This window comes from Electrona antarctica (assembly GCF_951216825.1).
Source record: "Electrona antarctica genome assembly, contig: scaffold_207, whole genome shotgun sequence".
Lineage (NCBI taxonomy): Eukaryota > Metazoa > Chordata > Actinopteri > Myctophiformes > Myctophidae > Electrona > Electrona antarctica.
Genome location: NW_027638318.1, coordinates 200001 through 211873, shown reverse-complemented (window position 1 = coordinate 211873; position 11873 = coordinate 200001). Strand labels below are relative to the sequence as shown.

The 11873-nt window shown below is 44.9% G+C and overlaps 1 protein-coding gene across 1 annotated transcript in view; it reads left to right on the top strand.

Moving 5' to 3' along the window:
* Positions 1–3842: 3842 nt before the first annotated feature.
* Positions 3843–11873, top strand: part of LOC306918171 (sodium- and chloride-dependent glycine transporter 1-like) — a 20764-nt gene continuing 12733 nt past the window's right edge. The window contains exons 1-4 of the mRNA XM_079531052.1: positions 3843–3972; positions 5981–6112; positions 8020–8323; positions 10760–10892. Of these exons, the coding sequence (XP_079387178.1) occupies positions 5989–6112; positions 8020–8323; positions 10760–10892 (561 nt within the window). The 5' untranslated portion in view covers positions 3843–3972; positions 5981–5988. The remainder of the gene's footprint in view (positions 3973–5980; positions 6113–8019; positions 8324–10759; positions 10893–11873) is intronic.

Here is an 11873-nt window from a genome sequence, read left to right as displayed (position 1 = left end):
GTGAGTTGCAGTGAGGAAGTAGTGGAGTGTTCATTGTTATTCCCAGCGTGTGACTCTCTACAGTACACTGCTGCTCTGTTAAGACTCACAGGTGGGCTGTGTGTGTGTGTGTGTGTGTGTGTGTGTGTGTGTGTGTGTGTGTGTGTGTGTGTGTGTGTGTGTGTGTGTGTGTGTGTGTGTGTGTGTGTGTGTGTGTGTGTGTGTGTGTGTGTGTGTGTGTGTGTGTGTGTGTGTGTGTGTGTGTGTGTGTGTGTGTGTGTGTGTGCGCGCGTAATGTGTGTGTGACTGGAAGAGCCACACACACTTGGTTGCTGTTGGCGAGGCCAGATGTGATATAACAAAGTACTGTAGCAATGGGTGCAACAAGAATATGTACACGACACACACACACACACACACACACACACACACACACACACACACACACACACACTGATAAACATTGTCCTTCCAAAGACAACTCCAGATGGTGACATTGTGTGTCACCATCACCCACTGTGACAGTGGGTTCAGTGCGAGGGCGCGCACGCACGCACGCACACACACACACACACACACACACACACGACCGATGGGGTCACTCTGAGCATTTCTTTATCAACAACACCTGTGTTTGCTCTTGTCCTTCGTCTTGTCGGTCCCACCTGTCCCAACACCAAGACAGCTCAAGCATGTTGTGTTTTGTTTAGTTTAGTTTAGTTTTCTTCTGCTGACAGTTGGCCACAGCCAGGACCAGAGATAAACATTATATCATTGTCACTGTCGGGCAGAAGCCTTGTATGACCAAAAGCGTTGTAAAATATATACAGTTAATATGTGTGTCGCTGTGTGTGTGTTAGGCTGCACAACAGTGACACTTGGTGATGAAAACCAACCAAACGCTATTTTCGTGCTCGGACCCAGGGACACAGGGACACAGCCAGGGACACAGAGACACAGCCAGGGACACAGGGATACAGGGACACAGCCAGGGACACAGGGACACAGCCAGGGACACAGGGACACAGTCAGCCAGCCAGAGACACTGCACAAAACTCCAGATACGTAGGAGTGGTTGCACCACTCAAAAATGATCTGTGTGCCAATGGATCCAATGTAGGCATTGAGTCACAAGCTCTTGTTAATGCTTTTCATTGGTTAAATATGTATAAAACTCAGAGACAGACTTAACCTCTTTCACTTTCACATTTCTTTCCAAAATAGCCGATCGGCTATTTTCGGTACTTAACCGGGAAAGCCTACGTTGTTATACCTTTTGAAACCGGGAATGCATCCGTGTCGTTTCAGACGTTGCTATTTATATAGCAACAAAGCCAGAACCTGTTGCTATGTATTGTATGCAGGAACAGGATTTATTTAAAACTTTTTTGAAATACAGAGAATTGGAGATAAGAGCTTTCTGCCCGACAGCGATGATAATGTTCTGTGGAACGACTTGCCAGCTGTTTGTCTGTGTTTTCTCATCCATTTTAGTCATTTTGTTTTTCTTTTGTCACAGCCTGAACCAAAGACAAACTGCATCGCAGCAGGGCGAAAATATGATTGTTTTTCAGTTGTTGGCTGCGTTTGTTGTTGATATATTTCTCCGCTGAATAGGACTCGACGTCTGGTTCCTTTGACAGACGCAGTCTGTTGTGCTGGGAGAAATGGCCCTCTGCGTGTGTGTGTGTGTGTGTGTGTGTGTGTGTGTGTGTGTGTGTGTGTGTGTGTGTGTGTGTGCGTGTGCGTGTGTGTGTGCGTGCCTCCCTGCATATGTAGTGAGTTTTCACAGACTGCTTGCCATGTGTCCAGTGGGCCTGGAGTCACTCCAACAACTTGTAATCAAAATATATAAATCACACTTTCTTGCTGCAGTGTGAACTTGACTGCACAATAACGTCTAGGTTGTCGAGTAATTAGCACCCCCCACATTATGGCTTCATTAGTCCAGTATCTGTCAGCTTAGCTTTGTTAGAAACACAAACCGTTGCTCTACATTCTTTGAAGGACTGTTTCGTGGATTTTTTGAAGCACAGACAAATCGTTAACAATCAATCTACAACAAAACATGTTACTTTCGGTGTATATAATGACAGTTCTCTGTTGTAATGGTCACAATTATAACATAATATCTCTGTATTCTGTGTTTTCAGTCAAATGTACTGTAGGTCAGACTCTGTTATTTACGCCTGGAGGTGTGGCTGTGGGAATGTTGTTACGCTTTCCCTAAAATTGCTATCTTGTCTACACACCTTTGGGAAAAGGCCCAAGATGGATCTTCTTTGAATAGACATAGATCATCTTATATCAACACAATTGACACTCACTGCTGCTGATTATAGGAAAATTAGAATCACAGAGATTTGTGGAGAAGTAGGAGAGAAGGAGACCTCTCCGGTCTCAACTCCGGACATGTTCATTGCAGGCACGCGCTCTACCAAACAAATGTGGCATAGCGTGTGGTGTTAGAATGCCCCTATGGCCTTTCCCAAAGGTGTGTGGGCAAGATAGCAATTTTAGGGAAAGCGTAACAACACACCCCAGGCGCAAATAACGGAGTCGGCATAATGAATGTAGGGACAGTGCAAGCTGCCCTGCCAGTAATTCAAGGGCGACGGGTAGGGTAGTGCCAACGGCTAAGGCACTGGTAAATAATAGGGCCCTAGTCCCTTATGGGTCCATTTGGTTACGTTTGCACATTCAGATTGATGGGCTTTCTGTGGCCTAATGCATAAGAGGTCCTTGAAATTAAAAAAAGTTTGAGAACCACTTCCATAGGTAACTTTTCAAGTCAAAATGATTTCCCTTGAGTAAAAAAGTTCACAAGGGCAGACGGACACAGCTGAGGTTCTAGAGAATCAGGAGAGACGGACCATCTGACTCTGGCAGATGGAGTGATGGATGGATGGAGGGAGGTAGGGAGCGAGGGAGGGAGGGAGCAAGTGGAACAGTGCAGGAGACGAGAGGAGAAACTTGAAATCAGGACGACAAGACCAAATGCTTATCAGCTGTTCCCAAGGCGCTGATTTCACTTTGCATCCTGTCTGCTCCAGTGCACTTACCTCATGCCACAGATAACATGCCATAGTGGCATGACCACTAACTCACATACAGTGCTGTGCGTGTGTGCGTGCTGTGCGTGCGTGCGTGCTGTGCGTGCGTGCGTGCGTGCGTGCGTGCGTGCGTGCGTGCGTGCGTGCGTGCGTGCGTGCGTGCGTGCGTGCGCGCGTGCGTGCGTGCGTGTTTGTTTAAAGCCTGTTTTATACTTTACAATACAACAAAAATGTTCAGCATAATATGATGACTTGGGCTTTAGACTTTTCTCTACAACATCAGTACTATTTTGAAGGTGAATTCCGGACTAGCTGTTTTCTCCGTAAAATGTCGATCATATATCCATTGATCATTGAAAAAAAAAAGAAGCTCCTCGGGTCCGACCACACACGGCGGGTGAATTGCTGAATTACTTATTTAGATTGCTCGACGATTATATTTTTTTGTTTACATCTGTAGTAGATGATGTTGAAAATAAGTCTGCAGAATGTCGTCAGTCTGTGGCTTCCACCTTGACCAGGACGACGTTTAACCCCACCTACCTGCTTAAAGCCATTGTGCTCTATATAATCTTTTTTGTTTTCGTTTTTTTTCGCCACCAACAGTGGTTCAAACATAATATATTGTCATCAGCATTAAACAAAAGAAAATAAATGGCTAGTCTCCTTTAACTTTTGCCATATACGGTATGTTCCTTGCCGACGTCTTGTCTGTCTCGTGTTTAAATCTCATATATGCTCACCCGCTCTTTCTCTCTCTCTCTCTCTCTCTTTCTGCTGTAGAATGGAGCTGTTCCAGGTGAGCCCGCGAAGACAGACGAGAACACGCGGAGAGGGAACTGGGGGAACCAGATTGAGTTTGTCCTGACCAGCGTGGGCTACGCCGTGGGCCTGGGAAACGTCTGGAGGTTTCCCTACCTCTGCTACAGAAATGGAGGAGGTATGTTCCTTAATTTTGACCCCGGGATTTGGATATTGGGAGATGTATTCAATGTTAACATTCAGAACTAGAGATATTTTATTTTCTCGCCAGCACAGCTGGGAGAAAAACTATCCTTGTAAATTGGAAATCAGAAAATTCCCCGTCACAATAAACATTGGTTGGACTTTCTTCTTATTGTACTCCTGAGAAGATCCTGTTTAATGTTAGGAGACAACCTGAAACCTTCAACAAGATCCTGTTTAATGTTAGGAGACAACCTGAAACCTTCAACAAGATCCTGTTTAATGTTAGGAGACAACCTGAAACCTTCAACAAGATCCTGTTTAATGTTAGGAGACAACCTGAAACCTTCAACAAGATCCTGTTTAATGTTAGGAGACAACCTGAAACCTTCAACAAGATCCTGTTTAATGTTAGGAGACAACCTGAAACCTTCAACAAAATGTGGGCTCCTTTCTCTATGCTCTGCCTTCATTGACTCCTCTTGGATGATGCTATAACGTATTAACAATTTGCTGTTCCTGTGAAAGTTGTGTCACAGTTTGTGATTACTTTTAGGGCTCAAAACCCTGGTTTTGTAGTTGTCACATCTAACAATCTAACAATCTACTTTTGCTCATTTTGAATTTGAATCCTGAGAAGTAACAGTTTTGGACATAATGGTTTCCACCCGACAGAGACGAATAACATATGCTACTTCATATTTTATAATTTTTCAGATATGTTTAATTTTGAAACATATCAAGGAATTGTAAGACCAAGGTATCACTATACTATACGGTTATTTTCTGTGATACTTCCCTGCCAAAAGCAATTAGATTTGTGTCTGGTTTAAAGGACAGCTGTAGAGTTAGATTGACTACTAAACGTTCTTTATGTATTTAATTCTGAAAGTAAATGCAGACCCTTACTGGTCCAACACCCCAGATTGTCCTGTGTTTGGAGATCCACCAGCACCATTTAAAGTCTGTATAGTTTAATTCGGTCAAGTAACCTCTTAACCGTGCCAATATTCCAAGTCCTTTCCTTGGCATCAGTCCCTCTTATGTTCACATGTTTTCACTGCAAATATTTGCAGTGAAAACTTGTATGTTGTATGTTTACTGTACTTGTACTTGTATGTTTAGCGGTCACAGAAGCCCCCGTAGAAGGTGTACGTATGCTCTTGTTTGTCTTTTTATCAGCAGGTTGTGATGTTCTGGTCTGAGAATTAGTTGTACTGGGTACATTTTAGCGGGGTTTTTAACCACTGTTTCAGAATGATTCACCATTTTTGGTAAATGGTAAATGGTGCATTTATATAGCGCCTTTATCCAAGGCGCTTTACAGAGATTGTGCATTACATTCACCCATTCACACGCACATTCATACACCGATGGCAGCGGAAACCATGCAAGGCACCAACCAGCACATCAGGAGCAATTAGCGGTTCAGAGTCTTGCTCAAGGACACTTCGATGCTAACTCTGGGGGAGCCCGGGTTCGAACTGGCAAGCTTGCGGTTTCCATCCAGCCACTCTACCCCTGAGCCACCGCCGCTTTCAAGATTTGAAAACTGTGACTCGCTGTGAGCTTGTTTATGATGTCTGCTATAATAGCCAACCTGACAATGTATAAAATATGGAAATGATTGTGATGCTATAGTAACTGGGGAACGCCTGGAACCCCCCCAAGGACCCCTGGGTGTCCCCACACCCCACTTTGAGAACCGCTGTCCTACAGCTGGTATGTGGGTTCTCAAAGTGGGGTCTGGGACCCCCAGGGGTTCTTGAGGGGGTTCCAGGGAGTCCACAGCTAAACTGGTAACTCTCAGACTGAGAGTGTACAATTTGGTTCAATGTGTACACTCTCAGAGTTATGGGAGTCCCGTGGCCCTAACTGGGGGTCCTTGAAATGAAAGGGTTTGAGAACCAGTGGTTTTGGGGGACATGGCACTAACACTAATGATGTAACCGTGGACCTGGAAGTGTGACTGACTTGCTTGTCTTGGTGCGTGCGTTGTCCAGGTGCCTTCATGCTGCCATACTTCATCATGCTGGTGTTCTGTGGGATCCCCCTGTTCTTCCTGGAACTGTCCTTCGGTCAGTTTGCCAGCCAGGGCTGTCTAGGAGTCTGGAAGATCAGCCCGATGTTCAAAGGTCAGTGCATCCACTTGTGACGCCCACGATGCGTTCATACCGGATGTGCCGTGTGCGTGTGTGTGTGTGTGTGTGTGTGTGTGTGTGTGTGTGTGTGTGTGTGTGTGTGTGTGTGTGTGTGTGTGTGTGTGTGTGTGTGTGTGTGTGTGTGTGTGTGTGTGTGTGTGTGTGTGTGTGTGTGTGTGTGTGTGTGTGTGTGTGTGTGTGTGTGTGTGTGTGTGTGTGTGTGTGTGTGTGTGTGTGTGTGTGTGTGTGTGTGAAAGACTAGTTTTGAGAGTTTTCTATGCACTACGTGCCTACTCAAAAAAGCTTTACAGTGGTCCATTCATCCATACATTGGGACTATCCACTATCCACATTTGGGAGCTGCTCGCTAAGATGTGCTGTACATAACTGGTAAATGGTGCATTTATATAGCTCCTTTATCCAAAGCGCTTTACATAGGTTGTGCATTACATTCACCCACATATTCATACACCGATTGTGGAGGAAACCATGCAAGGCACCAACCTGCACAATTCAGAGTCTTGCTCAAGGACACTTCAACACTAACTCTGGGGGAGCCCGGGATCTAATTGGGAACGTTACTGGCCACTCTACTCTACCCCTGAGCCCCTGCCACCCCCAGTGGGGGCTGTCTGTGTAAGCCATCAGATCAGACTTGACATAGAGGTATGAACAGATACTCATGTCATGGCTTTTTCTACCTTTTGTCACCATCTTTTTTTGGCAGATTCTTTTTTTTTAACCCAACCAAACACTTTCCAGATTCATTTGATCGTTGCGTTCTCTTTTTTGCTCCATTTGCCATCTTGAAAAACGTTGGCTGACCTTCTGAGCTACAGATAAAATGATTGCGTTCTTGCTCCCAACTCGTGTCATTTCAGATACCATTGGCATCCAATGACAGGACACCCTTTCAGTTACCACTTTGACGATGTCGGATCATAACCAATTTAATGTACACATAATTACGCTAATTGGACAGCGCTGAGTCGGCAGAAGCGGGCTTCGGACCACTCTGCTCAGGCACTCGCTTGGCCGTCACTTCTGTCAGGCACGCCTCGCAGGGTTCAAGACATCTTCAGCCATGTTTTGAACTTGCCAACATTGCCTGGTTCTCAGTCACGTCCACATTCCATCATCAGTCACGTGACAGCACTTCTCTCACTCTGAGTTGAATTGTTGCTGTGCAACCGTTGTGTTGGTGCTGGTAATCATAGACACCTGTGGTCATAGAATGCTGAAGTGCTCTTGAACGCGGCTCTGAGGCCTTAGTAATGCATTGTGTGTCTGCCAGGTGCAATGGAAAGCAACACTTTTGCACATGTTGGACATGAAAAAGCTCCTACTACAACTGTCACGGTTGCATGTTTTGCCTATTTCACTGAATTTGTGTTTTCCTAATATCCCAGTCCCATATCCATCCCACAATACAGTACTGTAGATGGTACAGTACTGTGATGACATGGTCAACAGCACTTTTCTTAACAATGTTACAAAGTGCTTAGACAATAACAGAACATTGACACAGAGTAAAATTAAAGGAACTATATGCAAGGGATTATCAATGGGGAGCGGGCCATTATTGAGAAATAAGCAGGGTTTATTTCTCAATAATGACCCACTCTCTGTTGATTGTCCCACTTATTACAAGGCTAAAGAAATAAATAAAAAGAAAAAAGTCAGCGGGGGTGTCGAATGAGAGGATGGAGGCACTATGTGTCTCCTCACTGGTAGCCGAGGCAGTTGTAGTATAATCGCAATGTTTGTGCGAGTCAATTTATTGCCTTTAATGTCACCAATTAAATCTTAAAATGTATTCCCTGTGATGCTGTGACATGGCTATTTAATAATTTTGACCATTATATTGTCTTACTAACGTCTCTATCTCTGTTCGACTCCAGGTGTGGGCTACGGCATGATGGTGGTGTCGACATACATCGGCATTTACTACAACGTGGTCATTTGCATCAGCTTCTACTACTTCTTCACGTCCATGACCAACCTGCTGCCATGGACCTACTGCAGCAACCCCTGGAACACGCCCGCCTGTGTGGGCGTGATGGACTCTAGCAGCGGGACTCTCAACACCAGCCTGGTCAAGTCCATTGCCAAGTTGGCCAACGCTACCTCCAGCGTGGTGGCGGCGGGCGTCACAGAAGTGGTCAACAAGACCAAGAGGACCAGCCCCAGCGAAGAGTACTGGAGGTAAAGAGATGTGTTAGAAACGCTGTGGTTGAAGTTTCAGAACAATGCATGATTCATTGCTTCATTGATAAAATGCACACAGGCCCTATATCATACTGTCATACTGTCACACGCAGATCGCAAAAAATGTGCTTTTCTTCGTGATTTTTTTTTAAAACGCTCCATTTTCGGTAGCCTGGCTCCAGCTCTGAATTGCTAGCTACTCCCATTAAAAACAATATGTTGAGTAAAACGAAATGAAAATTAAGGGAACATTTTCGGAGAATTTTTTGAACCTTTTGAATTTTGGAGGGGAATTTCTTTGACTGCAATGACATGCCCGAAATAGGGACTCCAGGCTTAAATACGTGTTGATTCCATGCTCATTGTTGACTTATTATGTTGAAGCTCAGATGCTCTAATGGGCAGCTGGACATGGTGAAAAGGCTCTACAAAACATGCTCCAATCAAACAACGCTGTTTACACGCTGTATATAAAAGTTCCAGAGTTCCAGTTCCAGAGTTCCATACTGTGAATGGAAACGTTTTAGTGATTTTGTCATTGATTTGTGAATACCAATGTGGATTAAACAAGGTGAATGGTTGGTTGTTTGGCTAATCGTGGCTAAGCGCTAATCAGCATGCAGAAGGGCTTCAGAGCGCCTACTGCTTAGTGCATTCTTGGTTCATTTTTCAAACACTCATTTTTGAGCAACAACCTGGATTAGCATTTCTCGCAGTTCACTTTTAAAGAAAGTCAGACTCCTTTTTTTCTGCAGTTGAAGTAGTGCAGTAAAGTGATTGTTTTTATAGGCACACACCATAGAAACCTGAATAGAGCCCTTCATGTGATATATTTTATATATGTGTGAGCTCAGATCAGATCAGTATTAACCCTCAAAAATGTTGACCTGAGATCAGATTCTAAAAATGTCTTCTACATCCTGACAGTTTTCTGAAAAAGCCATGTTTCTATGTCAGTCGTTCTTCGATTTTTCAAAAATAGCAGACCTACAAGCTCATAGCGCGCCACTCTGTGGCGTGCTATGAGCTTGTAGATCTGCTATTTTTCAATAGCTAAAGCATAACATAATGCTAACACCAAAAGGGGTTCCCGCCCAAAATGGGTTAAGACTTGAGAAGACAACTGGCATATCCACAAATGCTCATGACGAACAGTTTAAATGTAACAACTTGGAATAAAATCCTCCTGCATTAGAAAACAAACATTTACATTAGGGGAATCCTCCCCCTCAGGGAGATCTGAGGCTTCATGGCTTCAATCTTTGGATAACCGTTATGTAGTTCTGCAAACACACTCACACTTCCTTCATGTGTACATGATAGGTTATTCAAACACAGTGCTGGCATTAACAAGTATTATGCAATTATGCACAGCTTGTATGTTCTGAGGTCTGGGTGGTTCTCTCAGCACACCATGAAGAAAGGGCCACTTGTTTCTTCCCCCTCTGTCTGTTGAAGTAAGCCATTGTTTTGGTATGGCTGCTGTTCGCTGTGCCACACTCCAGCCTTGAAATATGGGCTGCAGCCGTGCGTGCATGGCTATATCTGGACAATTCTCCTTCTATTATTGTAGCGTTTGCCCCAAGTGATTCAATACCAACTCCTCCATTGTTAGTCAGCTTTATTAATGATCAAGTCATTTGAACAGGCTACTTACTGTTGGTCGTAGCCTACCACAAAACACACAGAGCAGACAGCTCTCAACATGCAGCAACAACAGAAAAACAAAGAGAACTCTTCCGCCGAACCACTGGAAATATAAAGGCTATTTTGTGTCCAGCCCTTAGCTTTAGCCTCTCGCCCTGTCAAACATATATCCCCCAGCCTACAGGTGGGACCATATATCCCCCAGCCTACAGGTGGGACCATATATCCCCCAGCCTACAGGTGGGACCATATATCCCCCAGCCTACAGGTGGGATTCTCAAATGTTTTTATACCACAAGCCCATTTTATGGGGGTAGGTTTTTGGCGAGGCTACACATGATTTTTTTAAATTGAAATAAAGCATATTTTAATATTATAAATCATGAATTGGTAGCCTTGAATTGGAGTGAGAAGAATGCAGTGATTCCTGCTGATATTGTGTTACAGAAAAGTGTTTCTGAACACATTTGGAAATGGAATTGCATGGAAGCAATCTTTTGCCAGAACCTTAAAAAAAATGAAAGAAAGAAAGAAAACTTTTTAAAAACAAATAAGACAGACGTAATGGGAAGGATGCATGTTTCTTTTTTCAGTTGCAACCCCAACTTCATCTTCCCGTGACCCCACTTGGGGTCCCGACTCCCGAGTCCACCCATAGTTTGAGAGCCTCTGCTCTAAAGTGCCTTCTTACAGTTTGACATTGTACACTGACATGTCTGTATGTATTTAATGTTTCTCATTTTCCCTTTTAATTAATCCCTCTCTCTCCCCCTCCCTCGTCGTCAGAAACTATGTGCTGAACATCTCAGATGACATCGGTAACTTTGGCGAGGTGAGGCTACCTCTCCTGGGCTGCCTCGCTATCTCATGGGTGGTCGTGTTTCTCTGTCTCATCAGAGGAGTCAAGTCTTCAGGAAAGGTCAGTCTCACAGCTTTGACATCACTCTATATTTGAAAGGCGTTGTTCTGTTTCGCTTCTAGAGACTCGGGCATTGGGTCTGGACTATGGAGAACCATGGAGAACCATGGAGAACCATGGAGAACCATGGAGAACCATGCATTGGGTATGGACTATGGAGAACCATGGAGAACCATGGGTCCATTGGGTCTGGACTATGGAGAACCATGCATGGAGAACCATGGAGAACCATGGAGAACCATGGAGAACCATGGAGAACCATGGGTCTGGACTATGGAGAACCATGGGTCTGGACTATGGAGAACCATGGAGAACCATGGAGAACCATGGGTCTGGACTATGGAGAACCATGGGTCTGGACTATGGAGAACCATGGAGAACCATGGAGAACCATGGGTCTGGACTATGGAGAACCATGGGTCTGGACTATGGAGAACCATGGAGAACCATGGAGAACCATGGGTCTGGACTATGGAGAACCATGGGTCTGGACTATGGAGAACCATGGAGAACCATGGAGAACCATGGAGAACCATGGAGAACCATGCATGGAGAACCATGGAGAACCATGGAGAACCATGCATGGAGAACCATGGAGAACCATGGAGAACCATGGAGAACCATGGGTCTGGACTATGGAGAACCATGGGTCTGGACTATGGAGAACCATGGGTCTGGACTATGGAGAACCATGGGTCTGGACTATGGAGAACCGTGGGTCTGGACTATGGAGAACCATGGGTCTGGACTATGGAGAACCATGGGTCTGGACTATGGAGAACCATGGGTCTGGACTATGGAGAACCATGGGTCTGGACTATGGAGAACCGTGGGTCTGGACTATGGAGAACCATGGGTCTGGACTATGGAGAACCATGGGTCTGGACTATGGAGAACCATGGGTCTGGACTATGGAGAACCGTGGGTCTGGACTATGGAGAACCATGGGTCTGGACTATGGAGAACCATGGGTCTGGACTA